The sequence below is a fragment of the Ambystoma mexicanum genome, chromosome 7q, assembly GCF_040938575.1.
Source record: "Ambystoma mexicanum isolate Mex_15411 chromosome 7q, UKY_AmexF1_1, whole genome shotgun sequence".
In the NCBI taxonomy this organism is placed as follows: Eukaryota; Metazoa; Chordata; class Amphibia; order Caudata; family Ambystomatidae; genus Ambystoma; species Ambystoma mexicanum.
Window position 1 is genome coordinate 1,035,549,169 of NC_090941.1, and position 21,794 is coordinate 1,035,570,962.

Here is a 21,794-nt window from a genome sequence, read left to right on the forward strand (position 1 = left end):
TAAAGCCGGATTGCTGCAGGCCTAGGAGGTTATTGTCTTCCAAATGTTGTTGTATTTGGAGGTAGGCTACTCTGTCTAATATTTTGAGGAGGAAAGGGACCGTGATGATGGGTCTATAATTCGTGGGGATGTTAGGGTCTAGGTTGGGTTTTTTGAGAAGGGGAGGACCCACGCTTCTTTTAGGTTGTTAGGGACTTTACGTTGTTTGAGTGGAGCTATCTGGTTGAGGGCTAGTTCCAATGTGTTGTTGTAAATATCTACCAAGGTGGATGGGTTGTCATTCTGAGTGGGAAGGCTGGCTTCAGTAATGGGCATGAGAAATGGTCTAAGGTTTTCCATGGTGATGTTGCGATTGTTTCTAGAGATTATTTGTGGTGTCCTGGGAGGCGGTATCATTTTGGGTACAGTTCTGGGTAGAGAGAAGGTGATAAGATGATGGTAGGTCCAAGCACAAGGTGTGATGTCTGTCAGTGAGAGGTTGCAGTTGGCATCTGCTAGCCAGTCTAAGTATCTGCCTTTTGTGTGTGTAGGTTTGTTAATGTGTTGAGTGAGGCCTAAGTGAATAATGGTGTCATTGAGAGAGATGGCGTGATTGTCGTTAGGGTCATTGAGTCCCAGGTTAAAATCACCCATGATGATGATTTGTGATTTGGGTTTAGTGTTTGTGGTAAGTAGAAGAGAGATGTCCTCCTCAAAAGTGGATAGGGCGCCTGGAGGTCTATATATAATGTGTAGGGGGATGGTTTGGGTGTCGGCTAATGGAAGTTTGACGGAAAGGAGTTCGGCTGAAGGTAAGGTTGTGTTAGTTGCTTCTCTGATGTTTAGGTTAGATTTAGCAATAATTGCCACACCTCCTCCTATTCCGTTTTTTCTGTCAGCACAGAGGATGTTGTAGTTATCAGGTATGGCTAAAGCTAAAGTAGGACCAGCTGCTAAGTGGAGCCACGTCTCAGTGATAGTGATGAAGTCGAGGTGGTTAGCAGAGATAATGTCTGCAACCTCGGTGGTGTGGGCTACCAAGGAGCTGGCATTGATGAGAGCATCCTTAATGGGAATGTAAGTAGGGTTGACTTTCATGGGTGATGGAATGTGGGGTGTTGTGGGGTTTTGGCTCGCTATGGAGTCGATATGCGGAGTCTGCTGCGTATGGTTCCCCTTTTCTACCCCTTTTCCCAGAGCCTACCTGTTGTTTGCATCTGTCATTCTACCTAAAAAAACGATTTCCCTATTGTGAGCTACTGCATTGCCCAGAGCTGGCCTGTCATTTTAACCATCAAATTCCCATTTGCATTTTTCTTTCCCATTGCACATGTGCTGAATATCCTGAAAACTGTTTTTTCTACTCTGTTCGACTTTCCCATTGTGGCTAGCTAGTATTCTCTAAAGCCCTGTCTGTCTTCTAAGTATAAGTAGTACAAAGTCCTTTCTCTTCTGTCCCATAGCAGTGCTAAATAATTTAAAAAGCTATTTTTTCATTGTGCGAAAACAAGTTGTCCCATTCTTTGCTTGCTCCCCATATTGTTTCTGTGAGCACTACTCAAAATCCGATTTTTACCTTGTGTTCCCACTCCTTGCCACTGCCATCCCAAAACTGACAAGCCTAGTGGAGGTTTAGGGGGGTGAGGGTTGCTGTGACTCAAGTATCATTTTGTGTGCAAATGCACTTTCATGCATGTTTGCATTCATTTTCTTGGTGTTTTGAACTGTTCTTTGATGGTAGTGATGAAAGAAGTAAAGTAAATCCTTGTACTGTATATATTTGAGTTGTCTCAGTGTGCTGCTTAACCAAAAAGGACACTACATTTGGTGTTGCCACACCTTGGTGGCTGTTGTAATTTGTTTATTCTAATTTGACATTAAATAATAAATTAATAAAATATTTATTGATAACACACCAGCCTGGTTCCTAGTCCATTGTGGCACGGGGTGCTGGTGGAGGCTAGGTGCGAGGCAGGTTGGAGGCCTCCTTAAGAAAGAATCTGTGTTGTAGAAGTTAAAAGCATTTTTATTGTGCGCCACATTCATTGTACGGGAAGGAGATCCGTGACTTGCTTGTGCCGTGTAATATATTGTGACAAGGTTTTGGGGAAGCTGATAAACCGGTTAACATCGAAGAAAGAAAGGGAGAAGAACCTACCATCCATCCTGACCTAGCCTTCACCCAGCAAAATTATCTAGCTCGAGCTGAAGCTTTCTTACAAGCTATTCTGGAAGACGAAGGTATAGAGAAAGGATGCCCCTTTTTCTTCTTAAAGCAGGCGTTGCTATATGGAAGGGAAACATCCACAGAAGGCTTAGTGAAGACTCAGTTAGTAATCCCCAAGACCCACTGAAAGGTTGTACTACAGATTGCGCATTCCCATCTTACCGGGGGGAACTTAGGACAATCCAAAACCCAGGCGCATATCAGTGGGAAGTTCTACTGGACAGGTAGCCACGTTGATATCAAAACCTTTGTTCAGACATGTGACATTTGTCAAAAAACCAGCGCGCACATCCCATTACCTGCCCCTCTGAATCCCTTACCAATCATAGAAGTCCCTTTTTCAAGAATCGGGATGGATATCATTGGACCTTTAGGAATATCCAGATTAGGCAACAAATATGTCCTTGTGATTGTAGACTATGCAACCAGATAGCCTGAAATATTCCCAATGCAGAACAATACCACACAACAAATCCTTAAACACCTCTTACTGTATTTTTCCAGGGTCGACTTTCCCAAAGAAATACTAACCGATCAGCAAGTTTATGGCAGAGGTCAAAGAGCTGCTCTATATTACCACCTTATGAATTTCTGTGTACCATCCCCAAACCAATGGCTTGGTAGAAAGATTCAATAAAACCCTGAAATTAATCCTACGGAAATTGGTAGATAAGGACAGGAAAGACTGGGACCAAATGATCCCTTGGTCACTATTTGCAGTAAGTAAAACCCCTCAGGCCTCTGCAGGATTCTCTCCTTTCAAACTACTTTATGGTAGAGAGCCTAGAGATGTCCTAGACATGCTCCAGGAACCCTGGGAAGAATGAGAAGAGGACTTTGATGCCTATCCAATAACATGCATCGATGACCTAATTAATAAACTCGGAGCAGCCACCTTTCTATCCACCTTAGACTTAACGAAAGGGTACTGGCAAGTCCCAGTATATGGGCCAGATAACGAGAAAACTGCTTTTTCAACACCCCTAGGACTGTTTCAATTCAAAGTCCTCCCTTTCGGCTTACACAGTGTGCCAGCCACTTTCCAACGCCTCATGGATAAAATCTTACAACCCTGTTCCGGTTTCTGTGGCGCTTATATTGATGATATCTTCATTTATAGTAAAACCGGAGGACTATCTCTTCCATCTTCATACTCAGAGAGGCCGGCCTAACTGCTAATCCCTCGAAATGCAGAATGGCCCAATCAGCCGTGAAATAGTTCAGCTTCTTTGTAGGTAATTGGAACGTACAGCCTCAACATGAGAAAGTGAAAGCCGTCCTAGATACACCAACACCCAAAACTAAGAGAGATCTTAGAGCCTTTCTAGGGCTAATAGAATATTACCATAGGTTTATCCCTAACTTTTCAAACAAAACAGCTACGCTGACTGATGAACTCAAGAATGCCGATCCCCCGAAACTTCATTGGACGGACGAGGATGATATATGCTATTACACCTTAAAACAAATCCTGTGCTAGACCCTGATTCTAAAGGTAGTACATTTCTCTAAAGAGTTCATACTGCAAACAGATGCCTCCCTTACAGGATTAGGAGCAGTCCTATCTCAAGTTTGCAATGGATTAGAACATCCCATCTTGTTTACAAGTCGCAAGCTTTTCCCACGTGAAAATAATTACTCTGTGCTGGAACTAGAGGCCTTGGCTATCAAGTGGGCCATTATCCACCTCAGATACTACCTCTTAGGAAGGAAGTTCACACTCATCACTGACCATTCACCCCTAGTTTGAATTAGCCAATGTAAAGACTCCAACCCTTGTGTCATGCAATGGTTTCTAATCCTGCAACACTACTGTTTCACAGTGGAACACCGATAAAGGTAAGGACCAGGGGAATGTAGATTTCGTTTCCGGGTTCCCCTGTGAAACAGATGCGGCTACATCGCATGGAGGAAGGGTATGTGAGAAACATGAAGGTTTTTCACCCGCTAGTCCCCAGGGATCTGTCATCCAGGGGGCCAGGACACAGTCATCGCTATTGGATCCAGTTACTGGGGGTGTACCAGTGTAGGAGGATCACCTGGATGGAGGGTCTTCGGGGAGTGGAAGTGGGACATTGAAGGGTGAGACGCAGTATCCCGTTCCTTATGATACCTTTTCCCCATCATGCCCAGTAGGATACTTAGAAACTCTACCCCCCCTTTTCCAACATAAACACTTTCTCACAACGGACTAATACCAGAGCCATTTACCTGACATGTCCCAACACAAGGGTCAGGCAAAGTCAATTGCCAACAACTACACACACATGACTGCCCTTTCCCTTCCCCACTTGGATAAAAGGCGGAGCACATGAGCACACTCTGATCAAGGCCGCCTACAGATTTCAGTGACAGATCCTACTGCTTTTTACAGTGGCAAGTAATTTATGTGATTCTAAGGCAGGCTCCAGGACAGAGCATGCAACACATTAATTAGTTTGTCTATACAGCATACATGCCAACATTCTGTGACCAAAATTCTGTAGGAATCTTAAAGTTTCAAAAATAGTCAGGCGAGGAGGTTATGATAGGAATAGGGCGCGTAAGCAGCCCATTGTCATTGAACGAGCCAGCCGCCGCGGGTGCATTCAATGACAATGAGGTGCCTGCCACGCCTTCTGCCATCACGCCAGCTCGGGGGAGCCCTTGAAAGACTCACCGGAGTTGACGTGGTGGGGGGATAATGGCGCCTTTTGCCAAAGGCACCTGTGGCGGAGGGGCGCTTTTAGCCCACCGCCGTGGGTGCCTTTGACATTAACAGCCTGCATGCTACTCCGTCTCCCGCTACACCAGCTCGGGGAAGTCCTTGAAAGACTCCCCCAAAGCTGGCGTGGTGGGGGACTAATGGCGCCTTTTGCCAAAGGCACCCGCGGCGGAGGGGCGCTTTAGCCCACCGCCGTGGGTGCCTTTGACATTAAAAGCCTGCATGCCGGGCATTCTCCCGGTACGCCAGCTCGGGGGAGTCCTTGAAAGACTCCCCCGAGTTGGCGTAGTGGGGGGCTAATGGCGCCTTTTGCCAAAGGCACCTGCGGCGGAGGGGCGCTTTTAGCCCACCGCCGTGGGTGCCTTTGACATTAAAAGCCTGCATGCCACGCTGTCTCACGCTACACCAGCTCGGGGAAGTCCTTGAAAGACTCCCCCAAGCTGGCGTGGTGGGGGACTAATGGCGCCTTTTGCCAAAGGTACCCGCGGCGGAGAGGCGCTTTAGCCCACCGCCGTGGGTGCCTTTGACATTAAAAGCCTGCATGCCGGGCATTCTCCCCGTACGCCAGCTCGGGGGAGCCCTTGAAAGACTCCCCCGAGCTGGCGTGGGCAAAAAAAAAAAAAGTAAAAAAAAAAAAGTTTTTTTTTTTTTTTTTAGAAAAAAAATCGGTGTTTGGTGTCAAAAAATCGGTAGGCGGTAGGACTGCTTAAAAAGCGGTATCCTACCGCCTAAATCGGTAGGGTTGGCAAGTATGATACAGTGGACTGGTAGGTGATTACTTTGTACTCAGGCCAATCCACTGACCTGTTCAGAGAGGAATTGCCATAGCATTTCGGTGCTGGACTGCCCATGTGGGCGGGACAAAGGCTGATATGCAAATGGTTATTTCCCATCTGTGAAAGGTACAGTGAGCAAAAAGCGTGTGCTGCAAACTCTCCTATCAGAACAGGTTATCATGCCATGTTTCTTTCTGGAGAGGAGTGCCTGCTACCTTTTTTGAAACAATCCACTGACCTGACAGCTGCATTACTCTGTCTTGCACTCTTGCCAGTACAACCCTCAGGTGAACCCCCCCATTGAAAGCAAGTGGCAGAGTGTAACACCATCACAGAGCATATGCCGACAATTTGGTGTTAGCATTCAGAATTATACATTTTTAACATTTCAAAATCTTTGCATGTTGTGCTGTTTGTATGTTTTGTATTTTCCTGTGACATCCTTGTTATGGGAATTTTTATTTTTCAAACTTGAAAAATCCTAAATCTTTTTGGTCACTGAATGTTGGCAAGTATGAATCATTGCCAATGACTTCTGTTCATCCATCGCTTGTTTTTCATATGTTGTGGCTCCTCCTGTTTACCTATAGCCCTATCCATGTCCTATGTTCTGTATATTACACATTTTCGTCATTTGATGTATGACTTTCTGTCCTCCCCCCGTCCCCCACGCCCTGAGGGATATGGCAGCAATTGTGTAATGTCTAGTGTTGTCTCTATTAAAAACTCAATAAAATTTTTGAACAAAAAAAAACGGCGACCATATTTGTTTGATCGGAAACTGGTTGGCAACAAATTAAAAGTGTACGCAAGCATGGTGGCAAGTGCTGGTATATGTCGAGTTAGCTCTCTAGTGTTTCTCATAGCTCTGTGGCTTAATTTCAAGTCCTTCTTTTATTTTCCAAGTTCCCTCTGACAGGGCTGATTTGTAGTCCCGCCCATAAACAAGAACCTTGTGTCGCAAAGTTTGAGCGGCAACTGCTGTGTCTCAATACGAAGGCGGGACTGCGGGGAAAAAAACCACGCCGAGACCAATGACAAACGAGAGTTGACGTCGACGTCAGAGAACGTCATCGACCTCTGGGGGGGAGGGTGGAGAGCGCTGCCGCAGCACTAGTGGTCAGCTTTGGACCCGGGAGCCGTGGGTGCTTGGCCTGGAGAGGTGGGGACTGTCAGTTACCCAAGCACGGTCTGCGGGGGGCCTGCACCGTGGCCGCCATGAGCAGCGCCGCCCCTGGCGGAGAGCAACCGGAACAGCTGAACTGCACCCCAGCCGCTAACCTGGAAGCCAAGCCCATCCCCTCCGCCATGGCTGTCTCCGGAGCGCCCGCCTCCGTCGGAACTCCAGCGCCAGGAAGCGGGGCTGGCTCAGCAGCCCCTGGAGCGGCGCCCGGCACTGTGAGCGGTATCCCTCCCGGCAGAGAGCTGGGGGAGAGGCGAGCGAGCGGTGAGACCCTGCAGGGAAGCATTCTGGAGAACCCGGGCATTGACAGCTAAGGGGGAGGGGGGGAAATGGGGAGCAGGCGCTGCCTAGCAATACTTGCTTATAAATGCACGCTGGTATTGAACGCGTGGTTCCTCAAAAGCCAGTGGCAAATGATGGGATTCAGTGGACTGCCCTCTGGCTGCAGGACCTGCAGAGGTGTGCTTGAAATCGGGGTGCTGAATTTGGGATCCCAGTAAACCTTTGATGAGCCTAAAGTTGCTCCTGCATGTCTGGCAAACGCCCAGTGAGCAAAAGTTGTAAGGTTTCGTGTGTTAGGATTCGTGCTTTAAGTTCTTGTAGCAGATGTGCCCCTTTAAGCACCTTCACAAAAGCAGTTCATGTAACTTAAGCATGTTTATATGGTACCAGTAAGTAGTGGTTTATTTCAAGGTATCCAGGTTTTTCTAGGTTCTTGATATCTCGAACCACGAGAATGTGGAAAATGGTAGCTTGGAAGATTGCAACATGTAGTATGTAAGTGGGGGCGGTGGAATTTTGGGCTGTGGTAGTGGACTGGTGGAATGCAGAGTGTAGTTCTGCACCGTATGCTTCCAGAAATCTAAGTCCACATTTTGTGTTCCCTGGCCGTGGCGGGCTGCCTCTTGCCACACTGAGGTTTCAGCAAGTGTCCACTTTTGGAGGTCACTCCACCAAAGGTGAACCTCTGGGCCCTTGCATGCTTTCCAACCCATTGCTATCCTATGTTTCGTCAGGATATATACCAGGTATTTCAACCTACTAACATGTCTCGCCTGTTTCAGGCGCGTGAAAATGCCAAGTAAACAAGCTGTAGGTGAGCTCGTATCTAGTGGTGTTCCCGCCTTGGCCAGGGCTTGTGCAACTTCGTCACAATAAAGTCGTATTTCCGTGCATGCCCAGAACATATGCACCAGATCTGCATTAATTGCCCTGATTTTTGGGCAGGCTCCGTTGCCTTGCTAAACTTCTTCTTCGGGGTCAAATACGCCCTGGAGTGACATTCTCACTCAATACTTCTTTCCTAGCTCCCATTATCTCCTCCTTTGGTGTATCACACCATTTCTATGCTGATGACACCCAGCTCTTCCTCTCTTTCTCCTCCTTCTCTCCTGACATCCACCATAAGCTTTCTTCTTGCATCTCTATTAAATCTTGGATGTCCTCTCACTTCCTTACTCTTAACGCAGATAAAACCGAGCTCCCGATTCTTCCCCTGCCAACACTCTTCCTCCCCTCCTCCTTTCATTCTCTTTCCCCCTTCCCAACTCCCCTTCTCTCCCCATGCCCGCAACCTTGGTCCCCACATTGACCTCAACACATTTCTCTCATTGCCAGATCTTGCCGCTTCCACCTCTACAACATCCGTAAAAATGAATCCTTTCCTAACCTTTCATGCTACTAAACTCCTAATCTCCTCCCTCATCTTCTCCAGACTCTTCTACTGCTCCACTTTTATTTTGTTTTTATTTATTTTTTTGGACTTCCTTCCTCTCCCCTTTCAAATCTATCTACCACTCTGCTATCCACTCCCCCTGCCTTCTCTCACCTTCAGGACTCCATCTCCTCTTCTCTTAACTCACTAGGTTGGCTCAAATTTTACTTCCTCTGTCTAGTCTTCAAAGCCCTCTATTGTCTTGCCCCTCCCTACCGTCTCATTTTCTATACTCCTTCTTGTACTCTCCATTCTGCGGATCACTTCCTTTTCTCTCTCCTCCTCCACCCTGTGCCCCTTCCCGCTTCCGCTCATTCCAACTTCTTGCTCCTTTCCATTGGAACCGCTTACCTCCTACCCTTCATTTTGCACTTCTCTAAAATCCTATCTCTTCCACTCACCCCCTAGCATCTTTTTGCTTCCTCTCACACCACTGAAGCCACCTACACCTCCTACCCACCTCTCACTTTGGTCCCTCTCCACTTGCCCATAACCTCATCAATAATGTAAATTGTTCCTTGTACTGTTTTCCGGTTTAGATTTAATGTCATGTATTTGCTTGTTCCTCATGTAAAGTGCTTTGGATTAAAGCGCTATATAAATTAAAATAAATACGAATATAACTGAATCAACTGGAGCCTTGCGTTCCTGGATACTCTTTTGTGAAATGCCAATGTTTGACCCCAGGCTACATCTGTGATCTGCTCCTGCAAGTCCTCTTCCCAACTGCGCTGGTCTGTTCAAGCATATCTCCCCACCGTGACATGAATAACTTATATTCTGTATGTTCCCCCTACGCTATATCGTATGTTTCTATGAGCTAATCTTCTTGTAGCCCCCTCCATACCCGGCCATCTGCTCTGTACTCCGCTGAGGAGTGCAACGTGTGTGATGTGCAGCCCCATGTTTTTTTTTTAAAGTTTTTATTATTTTGAAAACAAATAAACAATACAAACCAAACTTGCAGCATTATTTACAACAGACTCGTGAACATCAGTTAATGCACATTACTGCTCCCCAAATCCCCCCTGCCCCCCTCTCAAGAGCTTGTTTGTGTTTCTCATTCTGTATCTGCTGCGTGTGGCCGGGTATCTCTTCCTTCCGAAGCTGCAGAATCCATTATTGTGCCAAACAGTCCTGTTATTAACACTCTCCATACCATCAGGTTACCCGCTTCTTCTTCCCCGCACTTGTTACATGCCTCCTGCCATACTACCGTTTCAGCCTCCGCCCATTTTTGCAAATCCCACCACCATACCTCCACCCGTGGCTTGTGGTACTGCTTCCAGCTCATGGCAATCCTTCTTTTTTGCAAGCACATATGCCAGGTCCCTCAGTTTCCCAACATGTTTAGTATTCCGTGGTCTGGGAAACCCTCCCAACAGGCAGGCCCAGGCCGTATCTATGTTGGCGTGACCCCTTTATCTGCTAGTTTTTGTGCCACCTCCCCCCCAAAAACCTTCGATCACTGGGCAAGACCAGAACATGTGTGTCATATCAGGGTCTTCTTCATCGCATTTTGGGCATGCTTGTCTTCCTGTGTTTACAAACTTAGATATTCTCTTCGGGGTCATATAGGCTCTATGCGTTATGTATAACTATCTGCTGCAATCTGGCATTTCTGGACACCACCTTGTGGGATCCCATAGCACGCTCCCACATCCCATCGGTCATCTGTGCTCCCACCTCCGCTTCCCAGGCCAGCCTCAAATGAGTCAAATCCTTCCCCACCCGGGTCATCACCATCTCATGCAATCTAGAGATCTCGTGCCCTCCTTCTGATGTGTTATATATTGTTCCCATTATCCCGTCTGGCTCCTCCGCCAGTACAGTTTCTGGCCAGGTTTTACGAATAATCTGCACTAGCCTAAGATACCTGACATATTGGCCTCTGTGCAAGCCTGCCTCTTCTCCCAGTTCTTCGAAGTCCTTAATGATCCCCTCTTGCCATGCATCTCCCAATGTGACCAGCCCGACCGATTCCCAATAGGTCCTGATTATCATTCTGAGTTGATTGTCTCCCCCAGCCAAGGCGACTAGCGGCACCTGTGGGGAACACGGGTACGGGTTCGCCATCAGTCGGCATACTCTGCGCCACATCTTCCACCCAAGCAACATCATACCCGGGCGTTCTTTCATTTCAAGTCTAGGCACCCAGATAATCTCCTTTAGGTAAAACGGAGTGCAGTCCTGTCCAAACAGCCTAAATTCAGGAGTTACCACATCATAAAGCCATTTGGTTACATATTGTAACTGACCAGCTACATAATAGGCCTCAAAATTTGGCAGCTTAATGCCCCCTCTATCATGGAAGTTCTGCAGCTTCCATAGCGCCACTCTATTGCGAGTGCCATGCCATAGGAAGTCTCTGCACATGCAATTCAGTTTGACAAAAAACTTTTTGGGTATCAAGTATGGTATATTACTGAAGAAATGTAACAGTCTGGGCAGGATCACCATTTTGAGCATCGCCCCCCCCGTCCCATCATCGCTAGCGGCAACTTCTCCCAAAACTTCATAATTGTTCGGATTTTTCCCACAGCCACCTCGGTATTATGCAAGTGTTCCTCCTCCACCGTATGGTACACATCTATTCCGAGGTAGCGGAAGGAATCAACCGCCCATGGTACGGACAACACTGGCAACCGCTCCAGAGGGTCTCCTCTGTAGCTCCCCAGTGGGAACATGCTCGATTTTTGGGGGTTCACCGCTATGCCGGACAGTTCTGCATACCTTTCCATAACCTCTAGAATATATTGAATATTTTCTTCCGGATATTTCAAGTATAGTAGTAAATCGTCAGCATACAAGGAGAATAGATGTTTCTCTCCCCTTACCTCAACACCAACCATGTCATATTGTTGTCTGAGGTACACTGCCAGGGGCTCCAGGGCTAGAATGTATAACATCGGGGACCAGGGGCACCCTTGTCTGGTGCCCCTACTGAGTTGCCATCTCTCAGATATCACCGATCCTGTGCGCACCCTGGCCAGTGGTTCACTGTATAGTAATTTTGCCCACCTAACGCAACCCGGCCCCATCCCGTATTCTTCCAGGGCATCCAGCAACCATGGCCACCTCACTGAGTCAAAAGCTTTGACTGCATCTAGGGACACCACCGCCATTTCCCCCTCGCTCCTGTTTCCCTCTTCAATCACCCGGTGGAGTCGCCTATGGTTGTGGGTCATATTTCTGCTGGGGACATAACCTGTCTGGTCCGGGTGTATCAGTTTGCTAATAACTCTACGCAGCCTATTGGCCAGGACCGCCGTCAATATCTTGCTATCCTGGTTCAACATTGACAAAGGCCTATAGGAGCCGCAGCTATGCCCTGGCTTGTTAGGCTTAGGAAGTGGCACAATTTAACGCTTCTCTAAGCGATTCCGGCAGCCGGCCCATCTCAAGACTCATTGAGCATCTCTAGCATAGGGGGGGGGAGTACTTCTTCTCTATATGTTTTATAAAACTCGCCAGGGAATCCGTCCGGGGTCTTACAGGTGGGTAGCTGCTTAACCACCTCCTCCAATTCCTCTAAGGTAATCAGTGCGTCCAGCTCCTCCCTTTCTTCAGCACTAATCTTGGGTAATTCTAGGTCTTTTAGGATTTCTCTAATCTCCTCTCGATTGTCCCCTCTTCTGTCCTCATATAATGTCCTATAATAGTCTAAGAATGCCTCGTTGACTCCCTCTTGGGTGTCGACCATCTCCCCGTCTTCTCTAGTTATTGTCCTAATCGGGAGCCTGGGGGTTTTGCTCTTAGATAACCACGCCAACAAGCGGCCAGTTTTATCCCCACCTGCATGTTGCCTCTCAACATACTTCTTATAGTTAAGGTTGCAGAGCCTTTCCCAAAGCTCTGCACACCTTTGCTGTAGTTTTAGATATTTATATTTATAGATATTTTATTTTATTAAGAATGTTAAATTTTAGCTGTGTAACGTTAATCTTATTAATGAATTCTATTGCTATTCATGTGTAAAGTTTATTAGTTAAACTGTAACGCATTAAATAAATAAATAAGTAGTTCGAGTACAAGTTCCGCATCCCCTCCCGCCCTGTTGCTTTCCCGTTCCAGTTTCTCTTCCGCTTCCTCTAGCTCCGTTAGGACCCCACCCTGTAGGCCTTTTTGATTTAGCAATAGCAGCACCCTGCAATACCACCTTAAAGGCTTCCCAGAGCGTGCACGCTGAGTCCACGCTGCCTGTGTTTACCTCAAAGTACTGTGTGATCGCATCCCTGATATCTTCCCTGAAGACCGGGTCCCGGAGCGCCTCCGCCCGGAGGCGCCATGTCGGCATCCGCGCACTGGTGCGGCAGTACTGCCAACTCAGAACCAGAGGTGAGTGGTCCCACAGGACCCTCGCTCTATAGTCTATTTGGGTGGTCTCTATCACCACATCTGGCGTGGCAAAAAAGTAATCCAGTCTTGTATGCAGTTGCTGCGGAGCTGAGTAATGCGAGTAGGGTGTTTCAGCCTCCAAACATCTGCCAACCCGAAGTCGTCTAGTAATGTCTGCAATACCCTGGCTGCTGGGGTGGGCCTATCAATCTTATCAGATCTGTCTGCCTTTGGGTTGAGCACGCAGTTGAAATCCCCCTCCCCAGATAACCGCTCCTCCCATACACGCGCCCAGATGAATACACAGGGTTCTAAAATATGCTGCAGTGTTTTGGTTGGGGGCATACGTATTTATAATGCACACCTCTCTATTCTCCACCAAAGCCTTTAATATGACCAACCTCCCCTCCGTGTCCACCATTTCTTGTGTAAGTTGGAGCGGAACGTGGGTTGCCACCCAGACCAGCACTCCCCTAGCGTAGGCAGAATACGGAGAGCCTACTACAGTACCTCTCCACTTCTTCCCCACCAGTTCCAGTTTTTGCCGGGTCAAATGTGTTTCCTGCAACAACGCAATATCAATCTTCTGTCTTTTCAAGTACATCATGACTTTGTTTCTCTTTAAGTAACTGTTGAGTCCCCTGACATTCCATGTTACGATCTTAAGGTCTCCCATGGCTCATGAGTGTCTTCTTGCCTTCCGTGTAGCGAATCCCCCTTGCCCACGTGATACAGATACAGCTCTCCATCTTTACTTGTAGCTTCTTGTACCAGCTCAAACTATCCATAACTAAATACACAACAAATTCCCAACTTCCCACCCGTCCCTTCCCCAACACCACACACCCCAACTGCTGCCCAGCTCCGTTCTCGGAACTCAGGCACCCCCACATCTAGCCTTGCAAGCACCAAACAATGCACAGAGCTCAGTAGGGTGAAGTCGCCCTAATGGCCACTTAACTAAGATTATTGTGGGGTAAAGAGATCCGCTCTGTAAGGCTCCCATTACTTCAATAATAATTAGTGCTCAGAACATCTAGTGCAATAGTCTGACCTTCTCTACCCACGGGTCCGTGCCGCGCGATCTTGTGGCACCTTCCTCGTGCATTACTTATCTCTTCCGTGCTCTCTCTCCGTCCGAACTTCTGACTCCTGGGGACATCCCTGCGCATCGAGCCATCCCATGGCATCCTCCGGGGTCTCAAAAAACAAAGTTTTGTGTTTATGTATAACTTTCAATTTTGCCGGATACAGTAACATGTATTTGTGGCCTGCCTCTCTGTCTCCGCTTTACCGTCCCAAAGTTCATGCGGCTACGCTGCACAGACAGGGTATAGTCCGGGTAGGCCGTGATGTTTGCCGCTCCTCGTATAATCGTTCCTCCCTTGCGGAAGTGTTCCAATATCCTCTCCCGGTCCCGGTAATTAAGAATTTTGGCTATCACCGGCCTAGGCGGGTTTCCTGTCGGCGGCCTCCTTGTTAGAGCTCTATGTGCCCTTTCCACTGCAAGTCCTTGAGATAGGGCTCCTCCGGGTATCTCTTGCAGTAGCATGGACTCCATAAACTCTGTGGGATCGTGGCCCTCCAATCCCTCCGGCAGGCCCACAATGCGGATGTTTCGTCGGGCGCGTCCTTCCGCCTCCTCCGCTCTGCTCTCCAAGTTGCCCACTCTCTGTATCAGGGCATGCAATTCGGCCTTATGGGAGGCACAGTCCGCGGTATTCGGGCTAACATCCTTCTCAAGGGACTCCGTGCGCTCCGCCAAGGCCCTGACGTCCTGTCGGAGTAGATTAACATCCTCCTGCACCTCTCCGACCTTAAGGTCCAGTGCCGTTTTCAGTTCAGTGACGGCTGATTCGAGTTTAGATTCCCAGGCCGCCTTTAGGTCTGCAATCGCGGCTAGGACTTCTTGGTTAGCGCCCGTTGTCGTCATGCTGCCTGCAGGCGGCTTATCCTTGCTCTTGGTATTGTCTTGACCAGGGGACGTCTTAGCGAAGTCGTCCAGGGTGGGCTGTTTCGCCTTCGGCCTCACCGTTCTATTCGACATGACCCAGAGGACCTGTGTTCTGCACAAATGACAATTGCGCACCCAGTACGCCACTTTCGCTCGATCAGCGTGCAGCCTGCTCCTTCCTTTGTTCCGGACATTGGTCGGCCATTTTGTGTCGTCTTTTGTCTCCGGCGCTCCTTATCCTTTCCGCACAGATCTCTGCCGCCGTTCTTCCTACACCTTCCAAAAGTTCACCAAGCGTGGCCCAATCATTCACACACCGACATGTGTATTTTCAGCAGTCGTCGGCCCATCGTTGCGCACTTTTACACCCGGATCATTTCAGAATCTCGGGAGCTACTCCAGATCACGTCCTCCTACATGGCCCTCGTAGCCACGCCCCCATGCTGCCCCATGTATATGCCTAATTCAGAAGTGAATGAATGTACTAAAGTCAATTGGTTTGCCATCTCGTAACAAGTCACCCACTGTGGCCTAACCCATTGGTTCCCAATAATTCTGATATTTAATCTTATGTGGATCTCATTTAATTGTCACCAGTGGGGCCTGAATAGAGTAGGGTGGTTCCCTCCCTAGAAAGTGACAAGCTCTATGCCATATCACTCTACCCAATGTCAGAACCAGACGAGGTCCCAGGACAAAGGGAGCTATGGTCCATATCGCCTCTCGCAAGAAGAATGGGGTGCAATACAGCTGCAGTAATAAGGTGTCTTGGGTCTGCTTGTCCGACAGCCAATTTGTGACGAATTGCAGTTGGCACGCCAAGAAATATGCCTCCAAGTGAGGAGCTTTAATTCCTCCTCTGTCATACGGCCTCTGCAATTTTGTTAGTGCCATCCGGCATCTCGAATTATGCCAAAGAAAACTATGACTTTTATAGTGTCCAATCTCTTAAAGAAGCCTTTGGGTATATTATATGGTACATTAGTATAGTAATGGAGGAGCCTTGGGAGCACTACCATCTTTAGCAGTGCCGCTCTACCAAGCAGCACAGTTATTACTGGTGCTTGCTCCCCTCCTCCTCCTCCTCTTCGTTTGCTCTCACCCTCCTTTATGCCTCCGGCGGGTAGCCCTTCCACCGTGGGCTCCTTGCTGCCCTGCCCACAACCTCTGGCTCTACCGCGGGTCTCCCCTATGTGTTATTTCTTTTTTCACCTGCCACGGCCTGGAGTTCCGCCGCGGTACTCCTCGCCTCCGCTCCCAGTCACACCGTGGGGAGCAGGGGACCAGGCTCACACACCACTGACGCCTTACTGGCAACTCTTTCCCCACCGAGGGCCGCCCACCTTCTCTGCTTTCTCAGATGCACCCACTCGGGGCTCCAGATAAGATTTTGAGGTTGGAGTATTTTGTTCCCTATTTTTAAACTTTGAGAATATAAGTGTTTTCACGAGAGTAAAAATTACTTTTCTCCTTTGCAAAAGTATAATGTATGTGACATCCAGCCAACATGTGCAAAAAACGGTATGGAAATCATTGCTATGCGGCAGCTTTCTGCATAATACAGAAAACACCTTTCATTATTTCTCTAAGGTCTGTCCAGTTGATCTCTCCTGTATATATTAACATTTGGAAAACACAAAAACCTAGCCAATTGCATAGTAAAGCAAACATGAATTGTTTTGAGGTTCGATAGCAGAATTGTCTTTGGGTGTTTAATGAAAAATCTCATTTTCTGGAGCTGTTACTACCTCCTGGTATAGCAATGTTATGGTACAACCGTGCAGAGAGGCAAGGACTCGATGCTAAATTCTATATCTAATCTCGTGGTCGAATGGTTATTTAGTGCTTTTGGCAAAGTGCTGTACATAGAACATTTTTATCACAATTATCACCAAACCAAAGTCAGTACTCCTTTATTGACCTCGAAAGGATGAAAGACTGAGTTGGCCTTGCTGGGATTCTAACCTACAACCTACAGATCGCGCATAGATCACAGCAACCGGCTGAGCTATCTTATTGGCTAACATCCTTCAGAGGTCGGTAAACAAGAGTATCGACTGAGGTATAATAATCACAGTTAGACAAACCATGTATGAAGTGCTACATAAAGTTAAATGCCTATCTGAATTATCAAAGGGGCAGGTTTTGCTGAGTTTCTATTTCAATTACAAATGTAACTTTCATTTGTTTGCAAAGACTCTATTGCCACTGACCATTTATAGTAATGTACCCCTTTGACTGCAAGGTGGAATGGATGTAAACTAGACTGTGCCTAATTTTACGCACTGTTTTTATAATTGTAGTGTAAATTATAAGTGTACAAATTATGTGCAGCCGCATTATTATGCACAAACTCTGAAAAGTACAATTGTGCAATACTGGTTTGCTTTCACTGGAAAAAAGCATAATTTGTTACAAAAGATTAATTCTCAATTGCAACTTAGTTTTCCATCTTATTAATTATACAATCCTAAAATGCAAGGCTAAAAAATATTCACAGTGATTCTGTTTGCTCCATGAGCATCAACACAGCAGAAGCTGAATGGAAAGAAACCATTTATTTTAATCAGTGTAGTTTCTTTTTTTGAAAGGCTTCAGAGAAATACCTTCTATTTCAGAGACTATCCACGGCCTGCAATTACAACCATGTAGATAAAAATCAAAAGACGCATTCTGGTTTCTTGACCTTTGCACTGCCCCCTGCTCTAAACTTGTGTCTAAATGTACACAGGAAAATAATAAAGCTGTCGTATTTACAATATTTTCATGCGTAAAAATGCCTGGTACGCACCTTATCTGGAGGCCTGCACCTGTTATTTTGTCTCTCGTTCTCCAGCCACAGGACTTCGGCAAGCCTCGGATGCTTCGCCCGTTTGCCATATAACTCAGACAGCTGCTGCACATATGCTTGAGGGATGTTCACCTTCAATTTTGGGATCCTGCTTACTTTATTGGGTGTTAAATGCGGTCAGGGAGAGATCCAAGATCAGTAGCTCAACGGTGCCGCATCTGCTGGTGTCTTTGGATAGCCACGCCCCCCCCCTGCACACCATTTCTTACTAGCTAGTGGTAACTGCACATTTTGCACCCATAATAACGGTCGACACAGACGCTTTGCATGCATCCAAACAAATAATTGCCCAGTGATCGCTTGCCTGCAACATGCTTTCCATTATCAAAATCTTTTGCGGTACTTGCCATTGTAAATCCTGACTGATCCTCAGTGATTTTTCATATGTGTCCAATGAGTCTGAATGCCCCAAATTGTATTTTATCGCTGAGGGTATCGGTTTAATTTGCTTGGTGGAATTTTTGTCCGTTTTCAATTATGTCCTAATCATTGCCTCTTTTGGTAAGCATCAATTTTCAAATGTTTCATTATAAACGGCCAGTAGCCATAGTGTTATTGGATCTTTGATATATTTGATAACATTTGACGGGTATACAATCGCCTCTCTGGATATTGCTTTTATTCACGTTGGTCCTAGCCCATTCAATTTCGGAAGTCTGTATTGGAGCACCCAGTAAAGTAATATTGCACAGATCAGGAACAGAGGCCTCGTCCGATAACTGCTATTCAGGCCTACCCTGGGTTTCTGTGAGTAAGCGATTCATAATATAAGGCAAATGCTTGATTAATATTATTAGGATCACAAACTAATTGACCTTCAGCATTTTCTATTTGAAGATTTACTTGGGTCCATTTTTCTGTTTACCAACCACATCAAGGTGTGACATGTTTTATCATGTCTAGTTAAATGGGTCCTATAATCACATTTACTCAATTCTTGATAGCTATTGTAACGGTCTGCCACGCAGAACATCAATTGTTCTATTCTCCCGCCCCATTTCTGCTCTGCCACTCGCAACCTTTTCTAGTTGACTTGCCCTGTTTTACAAATCCATACTATTTCTGAAATTACCCCAAAAGGGATGGATGTACAAATTACACTTTGTTTCCTTAAAGGTTTCCCATAAAGTAGATTGGTTGCCTACTGTAGCTTCATTGGCGTAAAAGGCCATTATCTCCCCTTGTATTGTCTGAGCATTTGCTGTACCAAATGGAGCCTTCAGTGTCTCCAAGTCTAAAACAAGTGAGTAGGGGTGAGTGGCATAATGGTCTAAGTAGCTATGTTCAGAGAAGCATTCAAGATCCCAACACCCCCCCCCCTTCCCCCCCCCCCCAGTCTTGACATTAGTCCATTCTGCTATATTAATTGTGCACTGGGAAGTAAAGGGCACCTTCGATCTTCAGGGTTTTTTAATCGACATGCCTCTCATTGTTGTAAATCCTGGATATGCTGAAGTAATGCGTTAGAGGCCCTTTCCAATGGTCAACCCTGATGTAAGACTTGTCTAAGCAATCCTGATGCAGTTCGGCAACCCACCACCCCTCGAATCTGACTATAACCCGGATACAGTTGAATTATGGTGGCTATTGAGTCGAAAAAGTGGGAGTTGTTTAATGTTGGGTGTATGTGCATGGCAGTAATATCGGTCTAGCGTATGTGCCTGAAACAACAAAGAAAACTATTTCTGAGAAGAACATGAGCACTGGGGCATTCGTTTATTAGCTAGAAGTGGCTTTTTCGCATATTGCGTGTGACTGCCTGCAGAATAAAGATGCTGTTTGCCAATCACTAGGGGCTGTGGCATACCAGAAGGAGTAATTGGACTCAGATGTAATAAGAAAACCGGCTATCTGGCTCTCTCGCTATGAGAGTAATTCCCTATCTAACAAACTAAAAGTAAGGGTGCTCATCAAAAGTCCAAAAGAAATAGTCCTTAGACCAAACCCTATTGGCTATTTGGCCCTACCACTTAGGAAAAATGATTCTAAGTGATCCGACCGCGGCTGATTTTGCCTCGGCCGGAAAGTTTGCATGAGAAAGGTGCAAACTACCAAAAGTTTGCACCTTTCTCATGTGAACACACACACTACGGGGGCTGAAGGGGTTTCCCCCGCAACACCTGCTCACTGTAAAGTATAGTGAGCAGGGTGTTGCGGGGGAAACCCCTGCAGCCCCCGCAGTCGTTATTATTTTTTTCACTTACCTGCAATGCTACCACCAAAGGTTCGGACCTTTTGGTGCTCGCATTTTTCAGTCGTATTGTACGGTCAGACTTTTTTTCCCATCGTACAATAATGGAAAAATACACAAGATCAATAGCCTTTCAATTCGGGATTGTCCGGACAAAGTTCTGTGGGTCTCTTTTAGGAGAGTTTGTAGTACAAAAAGATTTTTTTTTTTTTTTTGGTAAACAATTTTTATTATTAAACGCACCAAACATTGCACCTTTTTTAGGACGTTCATAATCAAAGTCCAAACATCACATTATACAATGGTATTCTCCAACCTCCCCCTCCCCCTCCCTCCCACCCCACAAACTCGAGCCGTCTCACCATCGTCCTCTGCATGTGCATTTTCAGGAATCTCAGTGTTGGTCGACTCATCAGAGTCTTCTGTTTCATGATTGGCCTGGTGGGGGGGGTTTGCCATTGAGGTCACCAGTTGCCTCCAGGCTATCAGAGGGCCCACTTCCTCCTCTCCTCCCCTGGTGACAGCTTCAAACCATACCACGGTTTCTGCCCATCTCAAGAGGTCCGCCCACCACATCTCCACTCTGGGCCTATGGGCTGCTTTCCAGCACATCGCAATTCTGCGCTTAGCCAAGATATTGGCCAGGTCCTTCATCTTACTGACATGCTTTGAATTACGTGGCCTGGGGAAAATCCCAAGCATACATGCCCAAGCTGACCCTATGTCAAGCCCCACCAGCCATTTTCATCTTTATTTCTTCCCAGAATCTGTGTACCTCAGGGAAGGCCCACAACATGTGCAGCAACCCTGCCTCCTCCCCGCACCTAGGGCATTTCTGTATAGCCGCGCCCCCAAACCTGGCTATCCTTTTGGGAGTCAGATGAGCTCTATGGGTGACGTACAGCTGGATCTGCTGGAGTCTCGCATTCTGGGACACCTTGTTATGGTACCTTTGGGCTCTGTCTCACTGTCCCTCTATCATGGGTTCTCCTACCTCCTCCTCCCAGTCATGCCTTAGTTGAAGCAGCTCCTTCCCTAACTTCGCTCTCAGGAGCTCATGTAGCCTAGATATTTCATGCCCAGCCTCCGAGACATCATACATCGTTTCTAGGGTGGCATCAGGTTCTTCCACCGTCTCAGGCCACCTCTCCCTCACCTTTTTTATGAGCCTGGTATAAGTGATGTATTGGCCTCTATGTACCCCTGTCTCCTCCTGCAGCCTCTGGAATCCCAATGCCTCCCCACCCTGCCATATATCTCCAAGGGTGGCTAAGCCCACTGGTTCCCAGTATCTGCGGACCCCTTCAAACAATTGGGAGTCGTCCCCGCATAGCACTGCCAGCGGGGCCTGCTGAGAAAGCGGATCTGGGTCACCCACCATTCGCCATGTCCTGCGCCAGACTTACCAGCCCAATTTCAATAGTCTCCCCCCTCCTCGCCATTTTAGTTTTATGCAGCCACACTGTCTCTCTCAAAGTATGGAGCTGATTCGCCTTGCAAAAGCCTAGCTTCTGCCGAGTCTTCCGCAGACAACCACCTAGCCACGTACAGCAACTGTCCCAAGTAACACAGTTCAAAATACGGCAGGTTTATGCCCCCGTTATCACATGTGTTCTGTAGTTTCCACAGGGCCACCCTGTTCCTAGTGTTACCCCATATGAAGTCCCTGCACATGCTATGAAGCCTCACAAAAAAGCGTCTGGGGATCAGGTAGGGGATAGTCACAAAGAAATGCAAGAGTCTGGGCAAAACCACAATTTTGAGCAGAGCTGCCCCTCCCCATCATGGCTAGGGGTAATCTAGACCAGAGCGCCATGCTATTCTTAACTCCCTCCATCGCTTTCTCTGTATTATGTTTGTGCTCTGTCTCTATCCTG

General features: G+C 47.1%; 1 protein-coding gene across 1 annotated transcript in view; it reads left to right on the forward strand.

Moving 5' to 3' along the window:
* The first annotated feature begins 6,628 nt into the window (after positions 1-6,628).
* TAF10 (TATA-box binding protein associated factor 10) overlaps positions 6,629-21,794 on the forward strand; it is a 49,575-nt gene continuing 34,409 nt past the window's right edge. The window contains exon 1 of the mRNA XM_069640344.1: positions 6,629-7,133. Within this exon, the coding sequence (XP_069496445.1) occupies positions 6,905-7,133 (229 nt within the window). The 5' untranslated portion in view covers positions 6,629-6,904. The remainder of the gene's footprint in view (positions 7,134-21,794) is intronic.